Source organism: Periplaneta americana, chromosome 3, assembly GCF_040183065.1.
Source record: "Periplaneta americana isolate PAMFEO1 chromosome 3, P.americana_PAMFEO1_priV1, whole genome shotgun sequence".
Lineage (NCBI taxonomy): Eukaryota > Metazoa > Arthropoda > Insecta > Blattodea > Blattidae > Periplaneta > Periplaneta americana.
In genome coordinates this window covers 80,909,308-80,929,515 of record NC_091119.1, presented here as the reverse complement: position 1 = coordinate 80,929,515, position 20,208 = coordinate 80,909,308, and the positions used below count along the sequence as shown (strand labels likewise).

The 20,208-nt window shown below is 35.0% G+C and overlaps 1 protein-coding gene across 5 annotated transcripts in view; it reads right to left on the bottom strand.

Annotated features, from left to right (window-relative positions):
- Positions 1–20,208, bottom strand: part of POSH (Plenty of SH3s) — a 210,185-nt gene that overhangs the window by 58,829 nt on the left and 131,148 nt on the right. For 3 of the 5 annotated variants that reach the window (XM_069820864.1, XM_069820865.1, XM_069820868.1), the window contains exon 11: positions 5,416–5,567. In XM_069820864.1, coding sequence (XP_069676965.1) covers positions 5,416–5,567 — 152 coding nt within the window. Of the gene's footprint in view, positions 1–5,365; positions 5,568–20,208 lie in introns of all 5 variants that reach the window. The other 2 variants (XM_069820867.1, XM_069820866.1) reach the window with 1 other exon arrangement.

Sequence of the window (20,208 nt, the reverse complement as noted above, 5' to 3'; positions counted from 1 at the left end):
ACAAATTCAATTTCACTCATTCTAGTGTCAAGTCTGTAAATAGAAAAACTGCAAACATTAATATTAATTGTAATATTCCTAATTCAAAATAAAATGCATTTGAGAGTGGTAATTAACATGACTCAAAAGGAGATATTAATATAATTACAAGATATTAAATTTGTTACCTACACATCAAACTAATAAAGAGTAATATAATATGCATAGAAGAATCTCATGGGATAACTTTCTACAAAACTATAAATATATACATCACCTGAATTACAAGATTTTTAAGCAATACAAGTTATTTTCTCAACTAACGGACTGGGGTTTGATTTTCAGCAGACCCTTCACAATCTGTGATATGGCAAAGTGACTAAGGAACAGGTTTTCTTCTAATGCGCAACTTTTCTCTATCAGTCATTCCACTGTTGCTCAAATAATATATCATTGTTGTCTTCATCATCAACATGTGTGAATTACTTCCATAATTGACAAGGAATGCTAAATAATTAAAATCACAGTTACATATTGAAACCTTAGGTTATTTTTATCTATAAGAATGAGATTTTTATGGAGACTCTTCACTCACAATATTTACTACAATTTAACACATAACTGTTTTAGTACCAAGTGAAAAGGCTCAGATGGTAGCGTTTAAGACTCGCATTTGGGAGGTCTGGGTTCAAACTTCGTGGCCGGCGAATCTGACAGGGATTTTAGGGATTTTTCATGGTTTCCCTCAATCACAACGGCAAATGCCAGATTGAAAATTTGGATACCATGACTGTCTCAATCACCAATATATCATAAACATTAATTACAATCTAAAATCAGTTACATCAACACAAGCCATCTACAATACACAATAGGAGCAGGAACTCAAGAATAGTAACAACAAAACTGGTATACCCACAGATCCTAAACACGCAATTTGACCACAGATATTAGCATGTATAAATAAACTTAACAGGGGGAGGGGGGCAGTTTTAGTATTTAAAAGAAGATATAACGTCATTACTAACGTTTATATTTTTTTTTTTTAGAATATACTGTAATGGCTACTCACACATTCGACATCATTAAATGTAAAATGCCTGCACATACAATATCTATCGTAATATAATTTTTCAAGGTTGACAAATTATTTCTAAACTTGATGCAGACATGAAAACTAGCTGGATAAAGAACATAGGATACATTAAGCCTAATTCCCAAAGATTCACCAAATACCTGACAACTAAACTACTATTGGCTTTGAAATGGAGAATTTTAAGATGTACAGTACACTGCCATCTGAATAAGCATCTACATATAAAGGCCCTTAGTACGGGATGGAGGCTGAGTCACCAACTCACATTTTGCTGGATTGTCTAGTTCTAAGAGAAATTAGGCATCACTACCTTGGGAAACACTACCATCTGAACAAGCACCTACATATATCAGGCCTTAGTATGGGATGGAGGCTGAGTCATCAACTCACATTTTGCTGGATTGTCCAGTTCTAAGCGAAATTAGGCATCACTATCTTGGGAAACACTACCATCTGAATAAGTACCTACATATATCGGGCCTTAGTATGGGATGGAGGCTGAGTCATCAACTCAAAATTTTGCTGGACTGTTCAATTCTATGCAAAATTAGGCATCATTATCTTGGGAAACACCACCATCTGAATAAACACCTAAATATATTGGGCCTTAGTATGGGATGGAGACTGAGTCATCAACTCACATTTAGGCATAATTATCTTGGGAAACTGCCATCTGAATAAGCACCTACATATATTGGGCCTTAGTATGGGATGGAGGCTGAGTCATCAACTCAACATTTTGCTGGACTGTTCAGTTCTATGCAAAATTAGGCATCATTATCTTGGGAAACACTACCATCTGAATAAGCACCTACATATATCGGGCCTTAGTATGGGATGGAGGCTGAGTCAGCAATTCACTTTTGCTGAATTGTCCAGTTCTAAGCGAAATTAGGCATTATTATTTCGGGAAACACTGCCATCTGAGTAAGCACCAACATATACCAGGCCTTAGTACGGGATGGAGGCTGAGTCATCAACTTACATTTTGCTAGATTGTCCAGTTCTAAGCTAAATTAAGCATCATTATCTTGGGAAACACTACCATCTGAATAAGCACCTACATATATTGGGCCTTAGTATGGGATGGAGGCTGAGTCATCAATTCACATTTTGCTGGATTGTCCAGTTCTAAGCGAAATTACGCATTATTATTTCGGGAAACACTGCCATCTGAATAAGCACCTACATATACCGGACCTTAGTACGGGATGGAGGCTGAGTCATCAACTTACATTTTACTGAATTGTCCAGTTCTAAGCAAAATCAGACATCATTATCTCGGGAAACACTGCCATCTGAGTAAGCACCTACATATACCAGGCCTTAGTACGGGATGGAGGCTGAGTCATCAACTTACATTTTGCTAGATTGTCCAGTTCTAAGCTAAATTAAGCATCACTATCTTGGGAAACACTGCCATCTGAATAAGCAGCTACAAATATCGGGCCTTAGTACGGGATAGAGGCTGAGTCATCAACCCACATTTTGCTGGATTGTCCAGTTTTAAGCGGAATTAGGCATCATTATCTTGGGAAACACTGCCATCTGAATAAGCACCTACCTATATCGGGTCTTAGTCAAAGACGTTATATAGTATACTAGACTCACACGGAGCGCTGATGTCCTGTCCAAAATTGAAACTACTCTGCGCATGTTTACGCCGCCATGATACTGGTAGAAACAGCGGTAAACATGGTAGTGGCCTGCTTGTGTTGTGTTTTGTCTCGGATGTTTTTCGTGAACACTGTGAAAGTGATGTAAACTGTTGTGATAGCAGTATGAAATTTTATGTTGTGTAAATATTATTATAGTTCATATGAAATGATGTGCTTTGTATATAATGTAAAATGGTAGTTTCCTGTGCAGCGTACAACTGCAATAACATGTGGCTTACAGGATCAGGAATTTCTTTTCACAAGTACACAAGCTTTAAAATAATAAAATTGAATTCTGAGGCTACACTGAAACTGTAACATATGCATATCTTAGATACCGTAGTTGAAAAAGTTTATAATTAGGCAACAATCTATCTTTACAGGTTCCCTTTGACGAAGCCCGAGCTACATGCTAAGTGGTTTGTTCCTATTAAAAGAGATAAATTTGTGCCTTCACCTTACATAAAATTGTGTTCGGGCTCATTTTAAAGACATAGATTTTTGAAAAAGTAATGGCAATAGAATTTTGAAAAATGATGCTGTACCATCCCTGTTTAATTTTCCAAGCCATCTGCAAAAGGAACGATATATTATCTCTGTTGTTACACTATCAATATCATTAAAAATCAATAAGTAGTTTACGACAATAAAGAATACATAATTGTTAGTACAAGTATATCAGACTGTAGAGAAATCCCACTGAGTGAATTATTTAGACTTACACATTAGATATTAAACACAATTAGTGGAAAGGTAACTTTTTGTTTTTATTATGTAAATTAATTTATCTGCAAGATAATAAACATCGATTCAAAATCTATATGTGGATAAATAAATAAATAAATAAATGGCTATAATAGCTAAGCCTACTTTGTGAACTTATAATTCAGGGTTCATGGTCAATATGTATAGGCTTAACTAGACTAATAAATTAGCCAGCCATGGGTTTGATCTTGTTGGAGAACATGCTATGTTTCAGATGTAAGGAAATGAATACATAAAAATTAACAACAGGTCTATACTGATTATCACATATTTATTTCACTTAAGAATTTGATTATAATAAGAACTTGTGTAATCAAGGTGCATATATTTATGTCCTGTGACCTAAGAGTAATATATATTAATATAATTTTCGATTCTCTGAAACCTAACAATATGCTGATTAACGTAAAATTATACATTTTATAAAGCGTATTGTGTAGGCCTATTTATGGATGTATGAGCATGTTTTCTATCAATTGCTACATATGTATTTTCTTTCCTTTAATGCTCTGACGCATATCAATGAAACTTTGAATATATTTATTTCGTCCAATTTTATGTTAAACGTCGAAAACGGCCATAATCTGTCAATTTTAGATCATCACAGCATTAAATTGTGTGATTTACATACTGCTATTATGCGTCTGCTCTCCATCATCATGGCGGCAAGCACAACGTTCAATTTGCCCCGGTTTCCTCGTTCCACACAGCCGAGACTGTAGGGGCTTGGTCTTAGTATGGAATGGAGGCTGAGTCATCAACTCACATTTTGCTGGATTGTCCAGTTCTAAGCGAAATTAGACATCATTATCTTGGGAAACACTGCCATCTGAATAAACATCTACATATACCGGTCCTTAGTGCAGGATGGAGGCTGAGTCATCAACTTCCATTTTGCTAGATTTTCCAGTTCTAAGCTAAATTAGGCATCACTATCTTGGGAAACACTGCCATCTGAACAAGCACCTACATATATCGCTCCTTAGTATGGGATGGAGGCTGAGTCATCAACTCACATTTTGCTGGATTGTCCAGTTCTAAGCGAAATTAGGCATCATTATCTTAACACTGCCATCTGAATAAGCACCACATATATTGGGCTTTAGTATGAGATGGAGGCTGAGTCATCAACTCACTCACATTTTGCTGGATTGTCCAGTTCTAAGCTAAATTAGGCATCACTATCTTGGGAAACACTACCATCTGAACAAGCACCTACATATATCGCTCCTTAGTATGGGATGGAGGCTGAGTCATCAACTCACATTTTACTGGATTGTCCAGTTCTAAGCGAAATTAGGCATCATTATCTTAACACTGCCATCTGAATAAGCACCACATATATTGGGCCTTAGTATGAGATGGAGGCTGAGTCATCAACTCACTCACATTTTGCTGGATTGTCCAGCTCTAAGCCAAATCAGACATCATTATCTTGGGAAACACTACCATCTGAATAAGCACCTACATATATCAGGCCTTAGTACGGGATGGAGGCTGAGTCATCAACTCACTCACATTTTGTTGGATTGTTCAGTTCTAAGCCAAATTAGGCATCATTATCTTCAGAAACACTGCCACCTGAATAAGCACCTACATATATCAGGTCTTAGTATGGAATGGAGGCTGAGTCATTTTATATATATATATATATAAAATTATGATTGGAGCTAAGTGTGACGAAAGTACTGACACGTTGGTTACTAATCAGTAATCACTAACAATATTATTTCGTTATGTCACTTATGTGTCAATGAATAAAAGAATTTAAGCTGAATGCATCAACTGCCGGTACTGATAATGTCAACTTCTGGTGGCTTTATCTTAATCACTGGGACTGGACAGTCCTGCAAGAAAGGAGGCATACCTTTATTTGTGGTTGATTGGCAATGCACACAGACCAGCGTGCTGTCCTACCTGACATGTACAGGATGCTGGGGACTGGCAGCCACACTTCCATCCTCGAACACAGGGTTGTCCATAGAATATGTTGCTGGCGGGGGAGATTTGGACTTCTTCATACTGGTGAAACGACTCATTAAGCCTCCTTTTGTCTTCTTTTCTTTAGCCTGTAACAGTTACAAAATATGAACACAATCATAATGGCTAAATGAACACATTCAAAACAAGAAGGCAACATAAAATTATAATGCTTTAATATTTCATACTCAAATGTTGAACTGTGATAGGGAAATAAGAATTATCTGTTAAACCTGGTCTTGAACTGAAACTCTACAGCTTCCAAAGTGCAGGCAGTTTGTAAAATAAAATTTAATTATAATTTTTTTTATGAAACCATGATTGATACATTCTCAACTGCTGAGTGAGAAACCAAGCCATTAATGTAGCTACTAGGTATCATGAATCTTACAACTAAAAGAAGACCGTACCATTTTTCTTCTTCTTCTTCTATTACAATCTAAATCAGTGGTGACCAACTTAGATGCTCTTACAAAGCAGTGTGTATGCTCGCAAGCAAGCTATGTGCAGGAATTCAAAGATATTGGAGGGATAGGAGACACTTGCCATGTGATAACTTGAAGCCAGTTTGAAGGAGGGGCGTAGCAATGTTATAAATTTATAGTGCATATATTGCCAAGCAGGCTGCAGAAATGGGAGTATTTGAGAGTCTGAATGTTCACTCGCTTGATTTTGGTCTATTTTCAACTCACATTAAAAGCCTTACATTTGCAGTAGCTTTGGGTGTACCATATAATTAGGACAAAGCACGAAGTGAACGAATGTAACCTCTATTAAGATTACTGTAATAGACTGAGCACTGTAAATATTTTATTTATTTATTCTGCCAACAACAGGAATAAACCGTATTTGCAGATGGCACAATTATGCCAGATTGTTCTGTATAATACAAAATAAAATACACAAACTAATTAGGTATGAGGGTAAAGAAAAATACTACGTCTAAATAAAATTACAATTTATAATATACATTTTAATTAAATGATATGTACAAAGGTTCATAAAACAATTTTGTATAGATTATGTTGTAATGACAAGCCAAAAGCCAGAAGATTATTTTTAAGAGATAGGGAATTAAATATGTTACACATTTGAATTAATAACCAGCCTCGTGGACTAGTGGTCAAAGCTTCTGACTACAGTTCACGAGGTCCCGGGTTCGATTCCCGGTTAGAACACAGGAATATTTTATTAAAGGGGAATGTTCCTGTGTTTGTCCATGGTCCGGAAATTAGGTCAGGCTTAGGTTTAAGACCTCCCTTGGCACTTCATAATCATTCATGCATAATATCATTGGGGCAACATAACTTCCCCTTCCAGGCACCCCAACTTCAGAAGTGAGTTACAATTATGCCATTGCCAGGGGAGACCAGAAATATCAGATGACAACCTGGTGGCATTGGTAAAAAAACATTTGAATTAAAGGTGAGCATTTTAATACCAGTACTGTTGTTGTGCCACCAATTTTCTATCAATTAAAGTTAGGCCTACATAAAACATTTCTTTAATAATTCATTATATTAAGATATATGGATCATATGCAGAGATTAAGAGGAAGACAGAAAATAGGAAAGAGTGGAGAATGCTGGGTTTGCAGTGAAAGACCTGCCCTTGGGCAGAACACGTATGTATGTATGTATGTATGTATGTATGTATAAGAAATGTTATTAATTAAAGCACACCTCTTAAATTACGTATGTCAAAGAAAACTCTTCTGAATTTGTTTCTGATTAATATTGTTTTTGTACATAGGTAACCACATAATTGAAACATATTCTAATTTTCTCTGTATTAAACTATAATACAGTAATTGCAAAACATGTTCATCCTTAGAATATCTCTGGAATTACGAAAAATAAATCCTGGTTGCCCATATATTTCATCTATGATCTCATTAATGTGGTTTTGAAAATTTAAACTGAATGTAAAGATTAAATCTACATCTTTAATACAAAAAAATACAGGTGAAATTTTCAGAATTCATATTGTATTGAAGATTAACTGGTTGTATAGATCTGTAGTCCTCGGGAAAAGTGGCACAAGTCAAAAATGTTAATTTTACATTAGAAGGAAAAAAAACTGTTTTCACACTCGTTTATGTCATTTTAAATTTCTTCTCTATGAATTATTGTAATGGGAGAAATACTTATGTCTCTTTTCCCAAGCAAGCAGATGTTCTGTAATTTGTCAAATTATTAAAAAATGTTTGTGGAAACTGACTTACGCCACTTTTCTCAAGCATTGCAGAGATGCTCTATTAAAACTTATGAAACAGAATTTTTAACATTAAAGGATGCGGCATTAACTCCACCTCTTCGTGGTGCACCTAGTTAATGCCAAGAGAGTAACAACATGGCGAGATTCCCAAAAGAATGATGTAAATCAACTAATCGCCATTTGACAACAATATTAAATGCTAAATTATTTTAGTACCAGTATACTGCATGTAACGAGGTTATTAGACATCATATTTATATGCAATAAAAATATCTGAAATATGCATGCATTTATGCTGTTAAAATCTTCAAAATATACGGTATCTTTTCGAAAATATGCACTAAAAATTTTAATTTTAGGCTCATGCATTTTGGTACTTACAATGTACTTTCTTTCTTAGACATCATTCTGGTCGTTGTGATTTGATTTGCAGTACACAATGATTATTTTCTGCAAATGCTCAGGAGTAAATATATGACATTTATCACTTAACACAAGTTTGTATGCTGAGAAGGATCTTTCCACGTCTTCAGATGTTACTGAGCAAAATTTGAAAACACTCGGCGAAATTTCTTCTGGAAGCACAATATTTTCACCTTGAAGATATTTATCCACAGAACATAAAACTATAATGTCAGGACTTTTCTCTAATACAGCGTACAATTTATCACTTAATTTTTCTGCATACTTTAAAGGAGCATTCTGAAGTTTACTCTAAACCTCCTTGAGGAATGATAAAGATTCATGTAAAGACAAACCATTTTTTTTTGGCTTCAGCTAGGTATAACTTTGAAATGTGCCTTGATTACAGCCAAGTCCCTTTGCAAATATTCACTATTAAAATATTCTGTGAACGTTGAATTGAGAGAGCTTCAGTTGCATTTAGCACACCAACGAATTCTTTAACTACAGTGAAATTATCTGAATAGAGAGAGCAGCTTCAATCCATGTACCCAGCGCGTAAGTATTGGGAGTAATGGGAGTCTGTAAATTTTTCTTTGTAAGCATTAACTCTGGATGGGGCTTGCAAACACTTCTGCTTTCGACTGTAAATAGGAATGTTATTCCCCAGTAACATCACGTGATTTTGTTAGTAGCACTCTGAGAGGCTCCTTATGGGTGCCTCCATAGTAAAGACTTCGTTATCTTGTAACTAAAATGTTTAATATAAATTTTAAAATTAAAAAAAAAAAATACATGTATTACATGCTCAATGCATGGAAGAATGATGAAATATGCAGCAACATCGGAAATATGCAATTATATGCACTATAAAACTTCACATACAAAAACAGAAGACAATGAAACATATTGCAAAAGTTAATTCCATATCACAAGTAAAAACAAACTAGTGCGCGCTCACGCGCCTGCACGCACACACGCACGCACACACACGAGGATTGGGTCATAAGTAATGGCAACTATTTTTTTTGTGAGAATTCGAATGTGGGTGGAAAATGTGAAATATACACATGGAAGGACATGGAATGGACGAAATTTATGGACATTTAATAACACACCAACATTTTGCTCCTCATGATTACTACGGTCGTTGCTATAACATTACAGGGTTCCTGTGCCAGAATCATTACAGCACACATACCTGTTCTAAAGGCCCTCAAAGTAGTCTCCTGCAACATTCGCAACATGCTGCCAACGATGTGGGAGGCACCTGAATACCATCTATTTCACCATTTTCCTTACCATGTGTGAATCTGGTCATCTGTTGCTGCACAGCATTGGCAATGTCCATTCGTGTCCCAAACCGTCTACCACGTAATGGTTCCTTTACCTTCTGTATGAGGTCAAAATCACATGAAGAAAGATCCGGAGAGTAGGGTGGGTGCTCGAATTCTTCCCATTCCCAACGTCACCCTACACACTCTGCTTTATGTGTCACATTGGTCTGCTTACTCACTGGTTGTCTTGCCCATTGCAGGTCGCTGGTTGCTTCGCATCCTCGCTGAAATGCTGCTACCCACCTTGCGACTGTCCGGTATGGAAGGGCATTATTCCCAACAGCTTCCACCAACTCTCTGTGGCATTCTCTGGCATTCCTCCCATGGAGAACAGCTATTTTGATATACAAGCGTTGTTCAACACAGGTTACATCCATCCTGCACGGCGCTACACTGACAACTGATTTAACATTACTCTCTGTTCTATTACAGACAAACACAGAGCCATCTTATGTTGTGGACACACACTATGACTGCACGGTTTCAGTTTCTGTGCGACTTATGACATTTTGTCATACCAACCCTTATCTTTGAAAAAAAAAAAAAAAAGTTGCCATGACTTATGCCCCAACCCTCGTATATCTAATTTTAGGTTTCATGTTATTCTTTTATTTCTGCAACTAATACAAGTTGTTAAATGTAAAACGTAAATAGCATTCTCACGCAGTATACCAGTACAAAATAGAGTGTAGCATGGTAGTGTTGCAATGGAGGAAGGAATGGTGACAAAGGTGCTTCAACACGTAAGACAGTAGCCTATCTATCTCTCCAATATCTTTGGATCTCTCCTGCATACTGCTCATGTGCAGCAAAGAGTGAGCTTGCATAAAGAACAGGAGTTGGTCCCATTGATCTAAATGATAAATTTTCATACCATGTTATCAATGATATCCCACAGATTGTATCACTTGTGGAGCTCATATTTGAAAAGTTAATTGGTATTGATAAATGTGACTCAAATCTTATCCAATGACAAGTCGAGTAATATACAGTACAATTTCAATTATTTGTTTTAATGGATGGCACATAGAGTAGTGAACAGTTAATCAAAAAACAAAAAGGATAATTCATGTTATCAATTTTGATGGACTTAACTCCATCCAGTGCCATTTAAGAGGTTTTAAAAATTCAATTACTTTTTTTCTGTATTTTCCTAAAACTAATTTTCTTTCGTATGATCATATCACTAAATATTAAGAAATATTGAAGCATGGGAGTGCGAAGTGAAATCTGTATCACAGTCCAAGGAAGTAAAATTGTTTGTTTAATTTTGACAGAGAACCGACGAAAGTTATACATCTAACAAAGCTATGCAATTCATAAAGTAGAAAATAGCTGTAAAAATCATTAGTTGGGCAACCTTAAAGCATATAAAGGATGTCATATTAGACCTATGGTTGGTACCCTTAAAAGTACTGTACTATGGACTACCACGAACGTGAAAAATGCAGATTTTAAAAGTGAAATAAAGCACATTAGACAATACACCTATTGGAAAATGCAAAAGTCTTGGCCCAGACGGACTGCTCCCAGAATTTTTAAAGTACATGGACGACAAAGCCAAAGCTATATTTATCCACAGTGACTGAGGACATGGTAGATACCCAAAAGCCTAATGCTGACTAAAGTTCTCTGCTTCATAAATATGATCTGGCATAATCATATCCTTTGTGAGCGGACAAAGGCCTCTATAATTCCCTTACTAAAGAAAGAGAGACCACTTACATTGCCAGAGAACTACAGGCCTGTCTCTCTAACCAATGTTTTCAGTAAACTGACAGAGAATGGTGATATACAGACTGGTGCATTATGTCGAAAGGAAGAACACCTTATCAGACAGCCAAGCAGGTTTTAGGAAACAAAAGGGCACAATAGACCAACCAGCCTGCTTCAGCCAAGAAGTGAAAGACGGTTGTACACTTGTTGATTTCAAAGCTACCTTTGACAGAGTATGGAGAAAACTCCTCATCAAGAAATTGATTAGTCATGAGATATCGGGATTTTTATTAAAATTAATTGCATAATTTTTAGTGCAACATTTCATCAGAGTAAATTTTCATGAATCTATATCAAAATAGCAACAAACAGGGCATGGACTTCATCAGGGATCTATGTGAAGGTATTTTCTTTTTCAACATGATGACTAAAGATGTCACACAATTTATATCAGACAAATACCAGGAGTAAATGCATTTCTATATGCTGATTTATTAATTTGGACCATTAACTCAGACATCAAAGCTTCATATTCAAGCTTAAATTTTGTGTTAATTAAATTAGCAGAATGGCCAGAAAAAATTTAAATGACAGTCCACCCTGAGAAAACAACCTTCCAGCTCTTTTTTTCTTAGTACAAAAGTTCATCATCTACACTGCAATAACAAAGCCATCTGCAGAAACGAAGAAAACAGTTACCTGGGCATCACCTTAGATTCAAGATTAAGTTGGAACAAGCACATTGATAGAGCAATCAAAGAAGGAGCCATTATAATTAGTCTCCTAAAACATCTTATCAATTCTAATTGGGGTGCTTCCCAAGATGTTTTAACAACAGTTTATAAAACTACATTAAACTTCCCATGGAGTATGAAAACGAATTATTAATTACTGCAACAACCTCCGTTCTCTACAAATTACACAAAGTATAAAACTGCATACTATACTTTTTTTTTTTTTGAAAGATGGAACATGACAGTTAAGCGGCCAAACTTGGAACTACAGTGCTATGTTGCCAATATTGACTACCACACTGCCAGCTGATGGAAACTAACAATTGACGCTAAGGTAAGAAAACAATACAGAAATCAACAGAGAATCAAGGACGAAATGTACCAATGCTAACATTATGTTCACAATAAATGTCGCCAAGAGAGCTATTAAGTACTCACCACGTGGGAACAGTAAGTTTGGCATAGCAACAGGCCTACCACGCTATGTAACATTCAGTTGTTTTTCCGATCACAACACTCCTGTCATGTCCCATCTTTCAAAAAAACAGGTATAAGGCCCATCACTGGATGATCAAAATCTACCCCCATAACTGCAATGAAAGTTTTTCTCAAAATCAGATGTGAAGCAGCTGCATTGAAACTAGGCGAGAAAATATTAAGACACAAAGATGATTACTGGTTACAGTATCGACCATCTTCTTCTAGACTTAAAACTCAAGTAAATTTCTACCCAAAATTGATGAACTCTGATCTGCCTTGGACATATTCTATACCTGTAGAATCGTGAACCTTCACGTAATACTATATATCATCTCTCTGCAATACCAGATTACCTAAAGCATTTTTGATTCAATTACTGGTAACACTAAGACTTCATCATCCAAATCTGATTTGAAAACTGGTGCCTTAGCTACGATATGAAAGATTCCCTTCATACTTGACTAGTGTATATACAGATGGATCTGCCGAATCTGAAACAAAAAAAAATGCTAGTGCTGTTCTTTACTCTAGATATCTCCAACTATATGAAGCTTTAGGTCAAACCGCAGCAATTTTTATGGAGAAGTAGCAGCAGTACTTCTTGCCACTCAGAAACTTAATTCCTGATCTGAATGTAACATTGTTTTCTTAACTGGCTCACAAATCAGAACATAGCCATCGGCAGCAGGTGGACTAAACAAGAGTCATCTGTTCTCATACTTTGCAAAGAAAAATTATCTTCCTTTATTAAAACCAGAAAAGAGAATGTGCTGCAATTGATACTTAGTTGCTGTGGAGTTTATGGAAACAAACAAGCTGACAAACTAGCTAAGTTGGCTAGCTTGATGCTTCAAACAAATAAGCCCATCACACTGTAAGTTGCAAATAGATCTTATCGGCCTGCCAAGCTAAGATCAATATCATTCACCAGATACAGACTGCTGGAAAATGCAGGGAATTACTTCTACAACATAAGAAACAAGTCCTTTCACTTTCCTCGTGCTGCAAGCATGCCCTGCTTTCGTCTTGAGTGTTCTTTGTGTGGGAATTCAAACTGTTCTTTGTGTGGGAATTCAAACACTTTAGGCTTACACATCACCACTTGTCCAAAATTGGAGACATCTCGAAAGTTACGGACAATTTATTATCTAAACCTTGCAAGCCAACCTCTTCTGGGTTACTAGAAACAGAATTGTCGAAAGATAATGAGCTGGCACTGGATAAAAAAAAAGACAATCCAGAAAAAAATAATAACAATGTCATTCTTATACATAGTTAAGATTTAAAACAATGAAAAACGGTTCGACTACTATTTAAATTTTGGTTTGTGAAGTCACTACATTAAAAATGTAAAAAGAATACGAGTGACGTCAACAATGTAGCAAAATTCGAACTTCTGCCAACAACAAAGCATAGCTCAATCCACTGTTATCCTGGTCTGCTCCTGTCTCCTCTAATATGAACACAAACAAGCCAAAATTAATTGTCTACAAAAACCTAAGATATCGGAAGTTTTTATTCAAACATAAGTTTAAAATGGAGAATTATTATGCTGCTTATGTTCTGACTTGAATGGACAAGAATGCTATAATGCAAAGACAAGATCGAAGTGCTAAGCACAACACAAGAAAATATGAATACAACGGAACTAACAAGATACACCAGGGACTAGTGGAGGGAGAAAATTAGCAAGTACTCTCCGGGAAATAGTGGAAAGCATGGCAATTTCTCAGGAAAGAATGACTGAAATGGTAAAAGTGTTTGTAACAGTTGGAATACCTCCTCATATATTATGGAATGAAATGTTTCGAAATTGGATAGCAACATCAACCTATGTTACACTTATCCCATGTGCAACAACTGTATCAAAATATATGGTCACGTGTGGAGAAGACGATTTAAATGACAGTTGGTCAAATTTAGAAGACAAAGCAAAACAAGTGATTAAAAAAAAAAAATTAAAATAATGAATATTCTTATGGTGCCCCTTGGTGAACCTAGTGAAAATCCTCATTTGATTAGAAGTAATATAACTGAAAGGTGCAATACAGATGTAGCTGTAGAAATTATTCTTGATGTGATGGGAAGGATCAGGATTCACTGAAATAAAGTAAAAGATTAAACTTCTTTAAGCCTTAGTAATTAATTTACTCCTATAGAATTTCATTCTATTATCATACAAAATATGAATATAAGACCTTAATAGATTTACAATCTATCACCTACTTAATCTCAGCCATTCTACTAACTTTGCAACGATGAATATTCTCAACAAATCATGAAGATAATGGAACTTTATATTTCATTTTTGGGTTGTTTTAATACAGTATTTACAATGCTCCTTACACGATAGCTGCAGTTTGTAGCAAGCTTCTAGATTCAATGTGTTGGGCGTATGCTCTTCAACTTGCTGACTAAATGATAGCATGATAGCAGGTGTGATGTTGGCTTTAGCTAAGACCCCAGCTAGGAGAGAAAAACTGATAAATTGTTTAATGGAAGACAATTTAGCCCCTAATCTACTTCCAGCTTCTGTGATTATTTGCTGGGCACTTGGTTGCAAACTGGAAAATATCACAACAACTATAGGGCAATAATATGCTGGAACATCGAGAAAGCTGGTGAAAGTAATGCTATTTTAATGAACCTGAAGAAATTAATTGAAGATGATGGGTGTCTCATGGAACAAGTTCTGCCAATTGCTACAGCTGCTGATGGCCTTTGCAAATATCCTTATTATCCGGACTACACAGGCCGAGGGTAATCCGGATAAGAAAATATCTGGATAACACATAGAGCACTATAAATATCTGAATGGACGACATGTTGCTACAGACTTTTGGAAGCAAGTATAATTTCTGAATCCTAGAATCAGTTCTAATTCAATTGCCTTGGGTGTATCAATTGAACTGAAAAGATTCTCAAACAATAATATATCACTAGAGGAGACTTATATGTATCAGTTATTTTAGGTGATGAAGAAATAGTATTTAACAGTACAGTGAAACTTCTCATTTACGGACATCGAAGGGACATAACAATCTGTCCGCATCTCGGAGGTGTCCTTTATTGTGAGGAAGGCTCACCAATCTAACAGTAAATTTATAATTTGCATTATGTAGCCCTTCACGCTTTAAATGAAATGTATTACTGTAGTTTAATTCTAAATACAGTATACAGTACTACAGTAAATTCTTTGGGACTTTGAACTACAGTAGATAAGACAAAAAAACGAAAATACAGTACTGTGCCATGCAATTTTATTCTAGGTCTACAGATGCAGTACAGTTGTCAACTTAACCTTTACGTTCAGATGTCATCTCTCTCGAAACAGAACAACTGATTGAAGTGAAGAGAATAAGCCTAGTAACCCTATCATGTGTTGAATACAATTTCACAATAGCAGAAACCTTGGACCCATCAGACAGGTTAAATTTTATGACTTTGTTTATCCATCCGCTTCCAGCTAACAAGGGGTAGCCGGCTGGGCTAGTGGTAGCCTACGAGACCCTTATGTTATGTTTCATGTTAAGGAATTTCTGTACTAAAATTTTCCATTTTTGTAACACATTAGGTCTTCAAATCCAAGTTCTGTCCACAGTCAGGAGGTAAGGCAAGCTTTAGGACTGTGAAACAGCTGTCCGTGTCCGTGTCTGAGAGTTAAATTTATCATTATTTCTATATCATTTCAGTTGGAACATAAAAATCTGTCCGTATATGAGGAGTGTCCGTATTTTGGGGGTGTCTGTAAGAAGAGGTTTCACTGTATTCTCTTTCTGGAAGAAGCAATTTTCTAAGATGCCAATCTTAAGTCAACTGAATGAATGCTGCTACAGTTCCTCCATCCGGTGCCTCTGTAGAAAGAAGTTTTAAACCCTCAGCTAGATTCTGAACTCTCGTAAAATCTCTCTGACAAAATCAAATTTAAGTAGATCTCTCACATGTAGCTTGCCTACAATAAACATTTCAACAATGAAAATGAAGATGCAAATTAATAATAATGCAAAGGAAATTGGGTCTAAAAACTGTATTGTGGGTCTGAACTTTTTAAGTAAGTTTGGTTTGTGTTTTTTTATATATATTTTATATGAGAACTATGTAAAATACTACTATTGAATTAGCACTGATTTAACTTCAATACAGATTTTGCATCTACTTAGTAACCACTTTAAGCTCAAATAAGGAAAATATATAATTTCTGTTTTTGCATTAAAAAAGTCCTATATTTTATTTATGTATCCAATTAAGAGCATAATAAAGCATGAAGGTGTTTTTTTAAAGACATGTTTGATCCAATTAAGTTATGTATTTATGTATACATATTTTGTTTTGAAGTTCAGTCAAGACTTACAGTATTTATGGTAAAAGTTGTGATTTATTCGACAAACGTTTTCGCTCATTTGAGCATCTTCAGGTCATTTCATTCATAGTGTTCTGCCTAAGGGCAAGTCTTTCACTGCAAACCCAGCATTCAACAGTCTTTTCTATTTTCTGCCCTCCTCTTTGTCTGCTCATATGATCCATATATCTTAATGTCGTTTATCATCTGATATCTTCTTTTGCCCCAAACTCTTCTCCCGTTCACCATTTCTTCCAGTGCATCCTTCAGAAGGCAGTTGATCAACATCCCCTTAAGTCATAGTAATTATAAGAAAGAACTAAATTAATAATAAAATAGCTCAAGAAAATGGCTGTAAAAAGGAATTATTATCAACATCTTGAACAAAAGAATAAGAAAACAAAAACATAATTCAGCTACCACCCTAAAACCAATAGAAAAAAAATGAAAAACAAAAAGAAAAACTGGCAAACTATGACATACCATAGTACCATCACCAATAAATTACTATGGTATGAAAGCTACGTTTATATATATATATATAAAAATAAACGTAGCTTTCAATACCAACAATAAACTAAATAATATTATTCCAACAAGATACACAATAAGGATAAATACTTGAATGTCGGCATATATTCGTTAATATGTAAGAATTGTAATTCCAAATACATAGGTCAAACAAAAAGGAACATATTTTAAAACCAGGTACGAGCATAAAGCAGATTTCTGGTTCAACAGGAATAAATCAAAATTTGCACAACATTTAATTAATACTGGACACAAATTAACCAATATAAATGAAACCATGAAAATCATCAAAACCATGAATAATTACATGAAAATAAACACAGCAAAAGAATATTTCATAGCTAACGAACACAATAACCAATCCCCTTTGATCAATGAAATAACCTCTAACCCAAATAACATCTTATACAAAATCAATATTTCGTAACATGATCGAATGACTATATGCGCCAGCAAGTTTCTGTTTTACTCACCACCCCACATCTCTGTAAGCTCAGTTGAATATTATGTCCTTCCTGTCCCACATCTTCATGTACTATTCAACATATTCATTTCTACATTCATTCTAACTACTAAAAAAAAAAAAAAAAAAAAAAAATCTTGTTCCAAATTATATTACAGACCAAAGCAATAATTACATCAACAAGTAGTATTCAGTTCTGCCATCATTTACACACAACAACATGTAATATATGTAATCTTTGTAAAAATATTTTAATACATGATCACAATGTGAGTGTCTTATTGTTTTAATTGCATGTACACACTATTGTAAAAATATATTCTTATATATACACCTAAGATCTGAAGATGCTCGAACGAGCAAAAACATTTGTCGAATAAATCACAACTTTTACCACAGATAAGTTTTGACTGAACTTCGAAACAAAATATGTATAGGTGGTTGCCCTAATCATTACTGTATCTCGCTTAAAAACATAATGCCCCTTTTCATTTGGTGAAGGATAATCCCACAGAGTGGTTAATCAAGGGACAGATTCTAATGTAAGATAAAATACAATATAATTGATTAATTTAAACCAAATTTACTTGATTTTCGTAAAAGGGTACCAGTAATATTAAACTTTGCCAAAATCCAATTACTGGAAATTATAAATCAGGTAAAGGAAAATATAAACGACATTCTTCATACATACATTTAAGAAACTGAGAGCCAAATAAATTAGGACATAAACCAATAATCAATGTATTATACTGCAAAATTCGGCCTGCAAATTTTAGTGTCAAAGAAAGTCGAACTTCACCAAGCAAATTATGATTTTAATTTTCTATTTAATATCTTATTTAACCAATGAGACTATTCAGACATGGTAATAATGTAAATGAAATGAAAATGGCAGAAAGAACTGTTCAGAAAACTAGACCTTCCTCTACTTTGACTATCACATATCTCGAAGAGCTATGTGGGAGAACTTTTGTCTTGTTAACAGCTTTCAGCTAGATGACTGACTGGCTTTGAATTTCATTCACAATCAGAAATGTTCCAAGAACATAATTTTAGAGAAAATTGCTTGCATTTATTTTATTTCACATTCTTTTAAACTAAACAGGCTAACTGAAGGTGATGAGACAAGCCAAGACAGAATAAGGTGGTGTGGGTAGGGATCAAATGGGATGGTGAAATGAGAAAGACAAGATAAATCCATCCTACAAATTCTACCTACATCAAATATCACATATCTACAGTATTCAGGATCGAACTTCGGTCTCCTTTCGCAAGAAGTTACCAGATTATTCATATTGTCCCTGCAAGTTATCTTGGTAGATGAAAGACGTGTAGAGAAGAGCAGTCAGTCCTAGTGGCAGCACCTGCACTATGTACATGTTAAATGCATTTGGGCCATTCCAAACAAAATTTTACAATTCGAAAGGACTACATCTCTGATGTTTTTTATATTCTAGTATATGATTATCCTAATAACAAATGACGAAATGGCAAAATTGAGGACACTTTTTAAATTGTAACAATTAGCATATGCTTGGTTGTAGGAAAATAAATGGGGTATCATTATGTAGATAAATAAAATATCTTTGAATTTTCATTAAGTTCATAACAATTAATAGTCAAAACAAAGGTGAAAATGTACAACAAATTACAAATATACTAATAATTTCAAATCAAATTTCTTTTTTTAATATTTAGATTTTTTTCTACATAAAGATAGTGTGATGACATTCAAGTTTCATGGTGAAGTCTTTGAACGGATGGAAGTTATAAAACAATCTTTTACGCAGTTATTCCTGCATAAAGATCATTATTCCTTGCACTGCTGTTCAAGGATCAGAACACTCGCCGGACACCTCTGTGTACACACCGATAAACGTATCAGTATGAGCTGAAGGCTGCAGCCCATGTAATAAGTTTGTGTATTGTTAGCATCACTGAACTGTTGAGTAAATGTGTAATAGCTGTCTAGCTTAAGTTTATTGTTGTAATTTAAGGATTTAAAATTGCCTAAAGTGAGATCCGCTAGGAAAATTTATCGTTATTGGTGATTACTCAGAAAATTACAGTTTCATAATACAGAATGCTATACAGGATTGCCATTGGAACAATTCTCAAAAGACAAAACACCATTAACTACAAAAATGCAGGTGATGGTGATCTGTTGCATAATTGGTTTTCAATAATTCTAAAGAAGAACATGATGGGGAAGCCCTGTTAATGAAAACATAATTTTAGAGAACGTTCTCCCCTTAATATGAAGTCCCTAGAAGAGAAGAATTCACCACATTTTTGATCATCGTGGAGCAGTGATGAAATGCCAAGAAGTAAGCAGTGATGGCACTGCACCATTTTGCAGTCGTAGAACTCCAACTATCCAGATCAATTTGCGAGAAAATATAAAATAATATTGTACAGTAAATCATGACTTCTTCAAAGCAACATACGCTATTTGAGATGTTCCAAGTAAAATAGAGTACAGGTACTATAAATAATTATGTACTGTAC